The sequence below is a fragment of the Rhinolophus hipposideros genome (genome assembly GCF_964194185.1).
Source record: "Rhinolophus hipposideros genome assembly, chromosome: 10".
Taxonomy (NCBI): Eukaryota; Metazoa; Chordata; class Mammalia; order Chiroptera; family Rhinolophidae; genus Rhinolophus; species Rhinolophus hipposideros.
Genome location: NC_138056.1, coordinates 9,028,847 through 9,042,136, shown reverse-complemented (window position 1 = coordinate 9,042,136; position 13,290 = coordinate 9,028,847). Strand labels below are relative to the sequence as shown.

The window sequence follows — 13,290 nt, the reverse complement described above, 5'->3', positions numbered from 1 at the left end:
AAACCCCAGGAGCTGAGGACAAGTTTGACCTTGATTTTGGTTCTCAACCTCAGACTCAGAAACAAAGGAGAGAGAGACAGAAGCTGGGCTGCCACCACAGGACTCCTTGGGCCTCCCTGCTGTAGACAGAGTCTCTGTCCAGAATATACCTTGGAAATGTCTCACAGGGGACCCTGTGACCAGGGTTCAAAGCCAAAGCCCTGAGCCTGCTCACAGGGGCAGGGGGGCCAGGGATGCGAGCGGCAGGACCGGCCAGGCCCTCAGCAGTGGGAGGCCCCTGCCTGGCGAGGCTCCCTCAACAGAAGACCCTATTCCCACCAGAAACATCCATTGGTCCTCCCTCCCAAGTGTAACAGAGTGATGGGACAGTTGGAAGACTTCCTTTCCTTCCCGGCCTCCAAATCTCCAAAATCAGGGCCATCCAACCCTAGGTACCGGAGAGAAAGATTCACCCAGGGTCATCACTGCCAGGCTGGTTTCCAAGGAACATACAAGCCTATGTTCCAAGGAATTCCAGGGTCCCTCAGGTTGTCCACTGCCGTAATAGGTAGACAAGGGGGTCTTAAATTAAATAAGTTTGTGCAACACTGGTTCCTTTAGTGCAGGACTTCTCCAGTCTTTAAGGTGTCAATGAATACCAGTATCTCCGAGAAGGAGCTTGCTGTGCAGTGTTTCCCAAACTTAGTTGGTCATGGAACCCTTGATTTGTGGAATAATTATTATTTGTGGGGCATGGGTGCTTTGAGGAACACAGTATGGGAAGTGAAGCTAAAGAATGCAGCTTCCCAGAAACTCTGACAAGCCAGTCCCTTTAAAGGAAGCCCTACGGCCAGGGGGGAGATTGTGCAGTGGGTAAATCTTGCTTCCTGCCCCTCCCCTGTCTTTGGGCCCTGGTCAGAGGCACAGGCCTAGGAACCTGGGGTATGTAGACATGAGTGGTGTCTTTCTTCCTCTGAGGCAGAGGGTCTGACAGCTCAGCAGGGTGGGAGGGGGCAGGGGCTGCAGGGCTGTAGACAGGTGGAGGACAGCCCACTACGGCCCTCACTTTATCTTAGAGAGCCCTCATGCATTTGCCACGCAAGCTCTTGTGGGGAATCCTGTCTCCTCCCGTGGACCCTGTCCAGGACTCCTGCTCCTGCTCCACACCCCCTTGCCCAGTAAGTTATGGTCACCTGCCCGAGACAGCCCCCCTGGCCTACACCATGGCTACAAACTCAGTTCGGAGCTTAGCCTGGAGGCGGCACAGGTGCTGGGCTGGCCCAGTGCTCCCCCCACATGGTCCCTCCGCCTTCAGAAAGCCTGGCGCCTGGGCTCTGCAACAGCCCAGACCAGCCAGCTCTGGCTTTGAAGACTGGAGAGTGTGCAACAAAACCCAGCTTCAAAGGCTTCCCGCGGCCTCCTCAGGAGCCTTCTCCCATCCCCAACCTCAGCCTGGCCCACCTCTCCACTTACCCGCCCAAACAGACACACACCCAGCAGCTTCTGTGAAGGCCGCAAACAGTGTCAGAGCAAGAGATGGAAAGAGGAGGGGGCAAGGAGGGGCAGAGAGGGAAGGCCTTAGGAGGCTGGGAGAGGAAAAAGGGAAGTAGGAAGGGAGAATGGGAGAAGGGAGGGCCAGGGAAAGGCAGAAGGACAAGGTGGGAAGGGGGCAGAAGGAAAGGGGAGGGGAACGGCGGGCCTTTGGCTGGCAGGATAAGATGGAGGTGCCCTCCGGCCCTACCTCAGCCTGACAGCCTCCCCATGAAGGTCTGGGCTCAACAGAGGAACAGGCTGGGGCCATTGGCCAGAGGGCAGAGAGTCCTCTAGAGGGAGCCCCTATTTCCAGATCCCCCAACCAGGTGGGGCAAGGGGACTTCTCCTAGTATCTCCCGGTGACCCTTAGCAGTGGGCTGGCCCACGTGGTTCCCCGTGGAAGGCAGGACTCTCAGAGCAAAATGGGGAAACCCAGGTGAGTCAGAGGCAGCAAGACATGCAGTGGGCACCAGGGGTGATGGGGGAGGGCAGTGGCCCGGCACCGGCCTGCCCTCCCTCCAGGTCACCCTGAGAACACTGATGGGGTCTGAGAAAAGAGCTGGAGAGCTGGGTGGGGTTGGGCACAATGTGTGTGATGTTAGGGTTGATGGAGGAATCAGCAACCAGGGCTGAGGGCCCTGCAACATTGTGAGGGTCTGAGGGGCACAGGCAGAGAAGGCACCCTGAGGTGTGTGGGGGGGTGGGGAGGGGAGAGACCATGGTACTGGGGTGTTCGGTGCTGGGCAGGGGAACCGGACAACAGGTGTGTGTCTGTGTGAGTGTGTGTGTGTGAGCGTGTGTGTGAGTGTGTCTGTGTGTGAGTGTGAGTGTGTGTGAGTGTGTGTGTGTTTGTGTGCAGATCTGGGGAGGGGCAGGGGCTCCTCCCAGCTGGGCTGCCTGTGTGTCCCCACCCCAAACTCGCAGCCTGGCACCTACTTGATGGCCTTCTTCTCATTGCGCCCACGCCCTGAGTCTGGCGTGCCCACGGTCTCCAAGGAGTTCTTGTAGCGCTTGCCCTGTGGAGATAACACCAGGTCACTCCTGGGACAGAGGGCTGCACCCTCCCTGCCTCCCCAGCATGCCCAGCCCCCACTCCCGGGAAGGGGAGTAGACTGGAGCCCAGCCTTGCCAGCAAGGTCGGAGGCCAAGGTGTGAGGGTGTCACCACTGTGGGGTGCCAGCCCCACCAACACTTGCTCTTTGGTTGCCAGCTCCTGGGCCCCATTGAGCCCTAAGACCTGCCCTACTCCCTTGAAGTGCACTCCATTCCTGATCCCAGAGATGGGGCTCCTCCTGTCCCCCTGTCTCCTGGGGCTCTGGCCTGGCTCCCAGAAACACATCTCTCTCTGCCACAGACAGACGGCTCTCAGGCGCCTGGCCACGTCACACTGGCCACGTCACCACCCCCAGATGGTGGGGTGGCATCCTGCAGGCAAGGCTGGCAGTGGCCCGTGATGTGAGCCTCAGGGGCAGAGAGAGTGCATGTGCCCAGTCCTGCCCAGGCTGTGTCTGTCATTGTCTGGGGGCTCCCTGGGGTCCTTGCACACAGGGGTTGGGAGGCAGGGCAGGGCCTGAGCACTCTCCTTTGTGGGAAAAAGCCTTGGGAAGAGAGACTGCTCACTGACTCGAAAGCGGGGGCAGCCTGGGCCAGCCCCCCAGAGTTCCTCACACCAGCATGAGTCGGGGCAAGGGAGGGGCAGGTGGGCACACCAGGTCCCTGATTAGTGGAAGGGCCCTGGCTGCGGCGGCAACTGGGCCTGCCGCCTGGAAGGTGAGCACCATTCACCTTCTCGGTTTGGGTTTCTAAATTTAGCTCATGCAAAGCCTGGCACAGTTAACATTCCTGGCTGCCACCAAGTGTCCTGGAGCACAACTATGGGCCATGGGCAGTGCGGACGGGGGCTGTGCAGGGGCTGGGGCTGCCCCCACTGTCCATTCTCCCCCTGGGCACTGGCCTGCCCCTGCCCAGCCGAGTGGGGACACACACATTTCCCCAACATCCAGTCACGTGCACCAACACCACAGCCACAACAGTCAATTATTCTATTCTCCCTAAAGCAAAATAAAAGCCATACAGCCGCGTTTCCTGGCGCTCCTGCCAGCTGCAGCCCCTGCCTGGGCTCAGCCGCCTGTTCAGGGAGAACGGCAGCTCAATGGTGCGCCACTGAAGGGTGTATGGGGTGGGAGGAGGGCCCTCATTCTGCCTCCAGAGCCCCTATGTCTCAGGGGTGCCAGGGTCCTGGTCCCAGCACTGCCCCATGTTCCGCACGTCACCCTAGTCAAGTCCCTTGCCCTCTGGCCTCCTTTTCTTTCTTTCTGAAATGGTGTGGTGTCACAGGATGAGCCCTGGGTCCCTCAAGCCTCAAGGCTCTCATCATAGATATTATTTTTCTCCTTACTTACTTCAGCTCCCACCCCTGGGAATGTGGTGCCCAACAGCAGGGACCGGATAGCCTCTAGTACTTGGTGTGGAACCTGGTACCCAGCAGTTCTCAAAACTATCAACTGGGAGCGCCCTTTAGTGGCCCCTCCCCCCAGGTCCAATCCCCAGGCTGTTGCCTCTGAGCCAGAACTTTGAGAGTTAAAAAACAGAGCTGCTGCATTCTCTGGGTCCACAGAAGCTGCCCTCGCTCAGCTCCATCTCTGATCCTTCCCATCATTACCCAACGTTCAAATCCCAAACAATTCCTAGTTCCAACAGGGACAATCAGGGCCTAGAGCCCTCTGTGGCAGTCCAGGGCCCTTCTTGGGCAGGACCCTCAGCAGGAGCCCCGCCCCCACTCCTCTCCATCGCTTCAGTGTGGGACCGCTGCTGAGGGCACCCCAACCCTACCTCTCACCTCCTCTCCTCTTCCTTCCTAATCTTGGCAGGAAACTGGCCCTGATAAGCACTCTCTTCTAAGGCTGGTTAGCTGTCCGTCCTCAAGGCCAGGCATGGCTGGGGTGGGCTGCCTTGCTCACCCAGGGCTGCTCCCCTTCCTTCCACAGCTCAAAGAACCCTTCCCTCAGGTGGCAACTATCACTGCAGCAGGAGCTGGGGTGCTATGGAGAACAGGAACCAGGGACAGGATTTGGGGGGGTGGGGGGAAGTTAATGGAGCAAGGATAGGAACCTCAGCCGGGGTCCAAGAGACATCAGACAGCTTCTAAGTAGCCTATACCATCAGCCTGCTCATCAGGGAGGGAGGTTGGCCAGGCTGATCTGGAAAAAGCCAGCTGGAGATTAAGGAAGTTATTAATGTTTAGAAATGTGATCTGGGCTGTCAGGGTATCACATCACTGCTGCTGAGGGGACAGGCAGGCAAGGAGAACCCAGCAGGGCACATTTAAAAGCCCCTTCCATGCAGCACAGAGACAGCCTGGGCAAAAAGTTCCCTGGGTTCTGTGACCTAGGGGTAGGGGAGGGATGGTGGCAGGCTTGAGGGCTTGGCAGCTCAGAGGAGCAATCAAAAGGGCAGGCTGTGGTCTGGACCCCTGGGAAATTTCCTGAGGTTCGGAGGAGAGGCTGGGACCAGGGGAGGTTCTGCATCTCTCAGCTGCCCACCTGCCACAAAAGCTGTCATCTTTAAACTCCTGTCCCAGGTGAGGGAGATTGGGGGTGAGGTTCTCACCACACACACACACACACACACACACACACACACACACACACGCTCTGGAGCACTTACCAGGGTCAGTTCACTCAGGGATATGATGAGATGATCCCCATTCCTCTATGCAGAGGTGAACAGACACACACACACTGCACCAATACCCTCAAAGTCCACACGCTCAACACAAACACCCGCACTCAAGGTCACCAGCAGCACCTGCTCATACACCTACCCCTGCCTTATAATACAGACAGACAGACAGACAGCCTAACAGGCACAACAAGATGTGCAGGGCTGCAGCGCGGGCTCAGCCACTCCCACGGCCTCTGAGGACACTCACATACGAGAGGCACGTGGCCAAGCCCCACACTCCACCTCCCCTGAAATTCTGAGACAGACGCCGCCACAGGAGATCCAGGAACAATGCAGGACAGCCAGCCTGGCTCCACCTGAATGCAAGGAGCCACTGGGTCCCAGCGCACACTCTGAAGGAGCTGCTGGAAGTTGTATGTCCCAGGATGGAGAGGCACGTTCCCAATTCCCCGAGTTTGCCTTTCCTGAAGGAGGCACGCTGGGTCCTCATCCAGGGGCATCTGCCCCTTCTCTTCCATAAGGGTGGGGCATGAAGCCCCCGCCCCCACATTGCTGCGGCCACAGCCCGCCTCCCTGGGAGAGAATGAATGGGGCTCCCAGATGTGGTACCCTGCCCCCACTCCTTCCGTTCTCAAACTGGGGGATGGAAGGTACCTGCCAGGGACTCTTTCGCATCTACCCCCAGGAAAGGTCCCACACCTGGGAGCGCTCCCTGCCCACCTTCGGGGATGTCCTCCTGCAGCCCCTCGAAGTGCCCACTGCATTTCTGGGCTGGCGCGGCAGGACTGCATCCGAGGGAGGGTCTCCTGGGGCGGCCACCCTCGGGGAGCTGTGGGCTACGCGCGGGCGGCTCAGCCCGGCTCCCCCTCCCGGCGCCCTCAGTGATGAATGTCTCTCCTGATGGTCTCGTTACTTATTAATGGCCTAATCCTGCGCGTTAATTCTCCAGCTCTCGTTAAAAATGAAAAGAAGCGGTTTGTGCTTGTACAAACCCTGAGAACCAGGATGGATGTGCGGGCGCTGGGGGCGGGGCGGGGCGGGCGCCGCCGCCTCATTGGCCAGGAGACACGCTCGACCACGCCCAGCCCTGAGGGAGGGCAGCGGACCGAGGGGACAGGGCCTCGATTCTCAGTCTGCGCGTGTGTGCCTGCGGCTTTTTCTGCGGGAGATGGGGCGTGTGTGCGTGGAGTTGAGAGCGTGTGAATGCCCATGAGACGCATGTGTGTCCGTGAATGTCCGCAGGTGTGTGGCTCTGGGTGTCCACGCAGACATACTGAGCCAACACCTAGGCAAACGCAGTGCCTGCATGCCTGTGTGAATTTCTAGCGAGTGTGCCTGACCATGTGAGCAGGTGGGTCATCTGCACACGCCCTTGAGAGCGTTCAGGAGCCTGTAATTGTGGGGGGTGGGGTGCAGGGCCAGGCCCCGCCCCCGGGCCCTCAGGAGCCTCACCAGTTTGCGCTGACACCAGTGGCAGAGGCCGCAGAGGACGACAGTGACGCTAAGGCTGACGGTGATGATGGCAGAGACCAGCAGGACATCGCGGGTGGGCGCCCCTGGGGAGGACATGCACAGGTCAGACCCTCATTGGCCAGAGCCAACCACCCTCCTTTGGCCCAGAGCCCCCCAGAACAACCACGATATCTTTTCAACTGTCCCCCACACTGGGAGCTCTGAGAAAGTTCTGCTGGTTCTTTCTGGCTCGCAGATCCTGGGACGTCTCTTTTCCTCTCTGTGCCTCAGTTTCCTCATCTGTAAAATGGGGGAATTGTACTGGTTGGCATTTCTCCTGGTCTCTTCCTGCATGGGCCCTGTGTGAGCCCATGGCATTTGCACCATCCTCCAAACTTGACATCTTTAAAAGGAGAGGCCAAGTGTGCCCCTAGCCCAGCCAGGCTTCGCACGCCCTTCAAATCCCTCTAAAATAGCCACTGTTTTTTTAAGGCCTTCCTGCTGAGCACAATTCCATCCCCTACCATTCATACTCTGAGCCACAACGCCAGCTGAATTTGCCCAAATGGTTATCATTAGCTCTTACAGTCCCTCTGAGGACATCTGCCCTATGGGCACTAACAGACACTGTTAAGTATCTGGCCAAGACTCGACAGCCACATGTACAGTCAAAGAGGAAATCTCTGGAACCCTCTGATTAGTCCTCACCTCCTTCAGCCCAACTTTCCTTGGGCTGGAAGTCCACCTAGCTGGCCTCTGCACACCCCACCCCCCACCCCTTAGTCCCTGAGCTCATTGTTTGCAATCTCCTACATGCTCACAGGGCAGCCCAGCAGCTTCCATTCTGAGAGCTCAGGGGTCCTAGACTTCAGGAGTGGAAATCTTCATGGACTTGCCTTAGGAGGAAAACCCCAGGTTTCTGTGCAAATCCCACCTCTCACTCTGTGTGTGGCTTTGGATGAGTCACATAACCACTATTTTCTCTTCTGCAACGCAGAATAAACCTTCTCCCTACCTTCTCACAGGTGGTTGTTGACATGAGCCCAAACCCAATGTAAGGAAGGCGAAACATGACCAGAAGCGATCATGTGGGGAGTTGAGTGAGAATGGCAGAGATTACATGTGCACTGTGAATATGTGTGCATCGAGATGTGTCCTCAAGTCAAGGAGACGCTGTTTATTTACAGAGGAGCCTGTGTGGGCTTTTTGGTGCCAGTGATGGTGGTAATTAAGAGCCAACGATAGCTGTCTGGTCCTGGTTCCTGTGGTTTTAGCTTCTGGCCTCCGGTCTCTCTTGTTTTGCTGTGGGGCCTCAGGAGCAGGGCCAGAGGTCATCCCAGCTCTCAGGACCATCAGGGCTCCCTCCCACTACCACTCCAACGCCCTGGGCACCTGGTTCGCTACCTACTGTCCCTAGAAGCCTGCTTGGGCCCCACTTCTCCCTTCCCAATTTCCTGAGCCTTCCAGCTGTGGGAAAAGGCCACCCTCACCTGGTCCCCACCTTCCAGGCCAATTAAACTTTCCATCTACCTGCCAGGCCAATTCAACTTCCTCTTGTCCGGAGTCCATAGCCTCAGCCCCCAGGGAGCCCCTGTAACCAATTCACTGTCAACTTCAGGGCCCACAGCACCAGAGAGCTCCCACTTGGACAATCTGCAGATGTCAAAGAACTGGCCCAGCCCTTCCCTTCCCCAGGTAGAGGAGCACATTTGCCAACATTCTCAGGCCAAATGAGATGCCTCCATCTTTAACCTCCAGACTTTTGGGGCGTGGGAGTGGGCAGGACAAGTGGAGAGAGTGATGGCCATAATGCCACAGGGCATGGCCCCAGGGCCTCAGGATGCAGAGCTGTGGTAAGGAGATGGGCTAGTGTGCCTTCCGGGAAGGGGGCCTACACTTTTTCCAGCCCTCTCTGCAGGAACTGCCCCTGCCACACTGGAAAGGTCTGGGGGTGTCATTGGGGTTGTTGAACTTCCTTTTCAATAAAGTAAATTCCATTCTTGGGCTGAGCTTTCCTCAACCACTATCTATTGAGAATCTACCATGAGGCAGAGGGGACAGGCAAGAATTCAGCTAATTATTTCTTAGTATGTTGGGTGCCCCACAACCAGCGAGTGGCAGGACACCAGCTTGGGGCTCCAGGCTCCAAAATATCTGAGAAAAGACCCAAGTGTGAGTAGAGCCTCTGCCTCTTTCTAAAAATTATATATATATATATACAGAGGGTGCCAAAACAATATATACACATTGTAAGAAAGGAAAAAACTGTATTAAAATTGTAATACTCAATATACACAGATAACAAAAGATGAATACAAGTCACGTCTGACTTCTGCAATGACAAGAGGTGCTCAAAGTGGTTACCATCAGCATCCAGACACTTCTGATTACGGTGAACTACTGCTTGAGCAATGTTGACCAGTGTCCACTTGTATACATTTTTTGGCACCCCCAGTTTTTATTTATATATATATATATATATATATACACACACACACACACACACACATATATATATACATATATACATACATATGTATATGTATATACATATATATACTTTTAAACTGATTTTTCAATTATAGTTGACAAGCCTCTGTTTCTCAATCACTCAGGTCTCCATTTTCACCTTTATAAAGATAAAAATGGCATCCACTCCATGGGATTCTTGCCAGCACTCCATAGACAGGTATTATTACTAGGGTTGTTGGTGTCAGTTTTGTCACAGGTGTAAACAGAGGGCTCTGGGAGCACAGATGAAGAAATGAAGAAGTGATTGCTGGATGAGGGAGCTATCTGGGAAGGCTTTCCTGAGGAGGTGGTATTTCGTGCAGTCTGGGGCCTGGGGGTGAGGTTAGGGTAGGCCATTCTGGGCAAAGGGAACAGCAAGAGCAAGGGGGAGGTAAGAAGTGTCAGGCACATTGCCTGAGGAGTTCGACTAGCTTATGGAGTGTGAAATATGGAGACCAGGCTGGGAGTGAGAGTAGGGAATGAGAGATGGGAGTCTTTCAGGCTGAGGTGCTTGTGTTCTGTAGGCCATGGGTGTCATGGAAAGTTTGTGAGCAAGGGAGGGGCAGGATCAGAGGGGGTATTAGCAAGCTCGCGACCTGCTAGCTGTGCTGCTGAGGTAGGAGGCCACACTCAGGTGGGCTCCTCGCCACACACACACCTCTTGGCCAAGGGGCAGTTCTCAAAAGGGTCACTTCCCTGGAGCTCCCTCCTCTCTTTGGCAAACAAGGTCCTTTTCAAAAGCTGCCCATCAACCTCTGCTGTAGGCTGGAGAGCCCCTGAGGACAGAGCCTGTCAGTCCCAGAAGCCAGTGGGCACCCTCTGAATGGTCCCCAAAGACCCAGGGAATGCCCATCTTAAGCAGTTAGCTTTCTGTGTCATGCAGAATGAGCACTGGGCTTGGAGCAATAGGCTGAGGCCCTCTTCTGGCCACTAAGCAGCTGTGTGTCTGTGGGCAAGGTGTTCAACCTCTTGGACATCAGTGATTTCGTCTGTAGAAGAACTGACCCTTCCTTACTCTGATGATGAGCAGGCGTCCTAGGTGTTCCACATGAGGTAATAACTTAGTCCTCACAACAACTACTGAGGTAAGCATGACGGTTATTCCCATTTTACAAATGGGGAAACTGAGGCACAGAAGGGTCAAGTACCTTGCCCAAGATCATTCAGGTAGGTGGTGGAGCCATGGTTCAAACGCAGGCAGTCGGGCTCAGTCTACACTCTTTTCTTTTGTGCTCTTGGGAACTCCTAGGGTACCCGGGACTTTCTCAGGGGGTAAGAAGGTGGATGCTAAGTAGCTGAGGCTGTGGTCTCAGGCCCTCTTTAACCAAAACAGCATCATTTCCCTGTTTTACATCTTGGGCTTTTGCAGACAATTCCATTTGAAGAAAGGGATGCATTGCTAAGGAAAGTTGAGGCCCTGGAGACCGGTGACCCTGGGACCCCCTGCAGCATGAGTGGAAGCCATCCTCTTTCAAGCAGCTGACCCACCAAGACGCCCAGCTCCCTAGAATCCCTCAGACAGCCCTTAAAGCCAGGGTGAAACAAACGCTTGTCATTGCAAAGTGCATTGTTGGTTGCTGTGAACAAATGTGAACAATGTCCTCGGGCAACACATGACGCTGCCGTCAAGGGGAACAAGCACGTTCTCACCTGCCAGCCAGAGTGAGACCATTCCCAGAGCACGGAGTCAGGGTCTCAGGCTGGGAGGGACCTCGGAAGTCATGGGGTCAGGCCCCATCAGTGCACAAACCCCCTGGGCAGCCCTGTGGGTGACAGGAAGCCTCTTCTTCAGGAGGCAGGCCCTCCATGGATGGGCACTGTTAGCGAGGGCCGCTGTGCCTTGCACTGAGCTAACTCTGCCTCCCTAGAACTTCCCCAAGCTTTCCTTGGTCCTAAGCTTGCCCTCCAGAGCTGGTGAAAACAAATTGGCTCCTTCTGCCACATGACAGGCCTCCAAATCCTTGCCGACGGCTCTCATGTCCCCTTCCAGTCCTCTCCAGGCAAACCTGCCCCAGCCCTTCTAAACCCTTCCTCTGATGACGTACATGGTTTCAAGTCCCCGTAGCGTCAGCATATTAACATTTGGGGAAAGAAAATATTGCGGCCCTAGTCAGCCTTTTGACAGGGCTGACTTCCACGACCTATCCTTGGGCAGAGGAGACATCCTGGGCCCCAGGGGTGAGACCCAGACAAGGGCAGGCGGATGACATCGGGAGACCCGGGAGGCAGGGTGGGCCAGGAGCAAGGAGAGCCAGGCCTCCTGGGTCCAATCCCAGGGGTGTCCTGGGAGTGAGGTGTGAGCTCAGGCACATTGCTGCCCCCCTGCCCAGGCCTGTGGCGGGCACGTCAGCTGATCAGAGCTCAAGATTACTGATGAGCTGATGGAGTCCTCTGGGCAGAGCCTGTGCTCCTGACCATGCCATTCCCCAAGGAGCTCTCAAGGAAGAGCCTGTGTGCTCCAGGAGACAGCCCATGTCTGAGGTGAACAAAATGCTCACACACAGTCTCTTCCCCTCTAGTATGTCAGCTCCATGAGGCCCAGGATTGCTATCCTGTTCACCACTGTCTTCCTAGCACCAAGGACAGAGCTGTACAAATAGTAGGTGCTCAATAAATGTTTGTTGAAAGAAGAGTAAGGAGGAATCCCAGGCCTCTAGGGATACTGATAATAATAGAGGCTACCATTTATTAAGCATCTACGGTATACCAGATTACAGGGTCCATGAAGGCAGGGGCTGTATCTGCTTTGCCCATTCCAGGATCCTCTATGAAGGCTGACACATGGGAGGTACTCAGTGAATATTTGTTGAATATTCAATTCTTGCATACGTCATATGTTACCTTGCTTGTCACCCAAACACGATAGGGAGAGAAGAGATGGGAGAGGCTGCAGTGATAGAGTTTGAGAACCTCTCTCTTTTACACACACACACACACACACACACACACGCACACGCACACACACTAGGACCCCTTCCGTTCTTCCCCTATGCCTACCTTTGCCTGACAAGCCCTGACTTTTCTAGACCCAAATAAAAAGCACCTCCTCCAGGAAGCCTTCCATAATCTCCTCACTGGGAATTAACTTCTCCTGCCTCTGAGATCCCCTCACCCTGTGCCTGCGCCCTTCTTTTAGGGTTCAGTGATTAAGTGCTAGGGCTCTGGACCAGACTGTCTGGGCTCAAATTCTGGTTCTTATTCTTCCAAGCCATGTGACCTAACCTCTGCATGCCTTGGTTTCCCCATCTTTAAATGGGAGCTAATAATAGTACGGGCCTCATAGGACTATTGTGAGGTTTAAAGGAATTAGCACATATAATGCGCTTAGCACAGTGCCTGACACAGAATAAATAGGCAATAAATGCTAGCTAGCTATTATCATAGCATTACCATGTCTTGCTTGGTAGGAGAGACATCTAGGGCATGAAGTGTTCAATGAAATGCTGAACTAGATACACATCTAGTTTTCCCCACAGGCAGAGGCCAGGGTCACGTCCCACTCCATTCTGTGTATCCTCTCCCCACACACTGCCCAGGGCCTGATCAGAATCAAGCATCAGTGAGTGCCTATGGCGGGGAATGGGGAGGGCTGAGGCAGGTGTGGAGTGGGGGGGAGGTGTGGGGGGGTGTTGGGGGACAGCTGGAAGCCAGGCTGGACTTCAAGTGTGAACTGCAAACCTAACCCCGCCCCTTGCCAGGGCTCTGCCCCCACTCCCAATTCCTTCTCATCTCCTCAGCAAGCCATGATTTATGGATAAATAGAATCAAAGAGGGCGGCTGGCTGCTGAGAGGCCCAGGGGAGCTGCTGGAGAGGGAGTGAACTTCTGCAAGCAGCTCACCAGCTGCCCAGGGGGGACGGCAGGGCTGCCAGAGGAGGAGCAAGTACCCTCACACACAGGTCACAGACACTGACACCCCATGGCTGGCTCGCTCGCTCGCACACACACACTGAACACGCCACAGAGACTCACCCTTGGCACCGACACCCATGCTCACACTCACACACATGCATATGCATGGACACCCATAGCCATGGCCTGAGCAGTTGCCCAGCCCATTCTGCCATCCATGCGGTCTATGTGTTCATACATTTCCTCTAGCCTGGAATTATCTTCTTATGTCCATTGCTTG

At 55.3% G+C, this 13,290-nt stretch overlaps 1 protein-coding gene across 5 annotated transcripts in view; it reads right to left on the bottom strand.

The window, feature by feature from the left end:
- SYT7 (synaptotagmin 7) overlaps positions 1–13,290 on the bottom strand; it is a 62,656-nt gene that overhangs the window by 31,542 nt on the left and 17,824 nt on the right. For all 5 annotated transcript variants that reach the window (XM_081063605.1, XM_081063607.1, XM_081063606.1 and 2 more), the window contains exons 2-3: positions 6,649–6,752; positions 2,449–2,528 (exon numbers count right to left, since the gene is read on the bottom strand). In XM_081063605.1, coding sequence (XP_080919731.1) covers positions 2,449–2,528; positions 6,649–6,752 — 184 coding nt within the window. The remainder of the gene's footprint in view (positions 1–2,448; positions 2,529–6,648; positions 6,753–13,290) is intronic.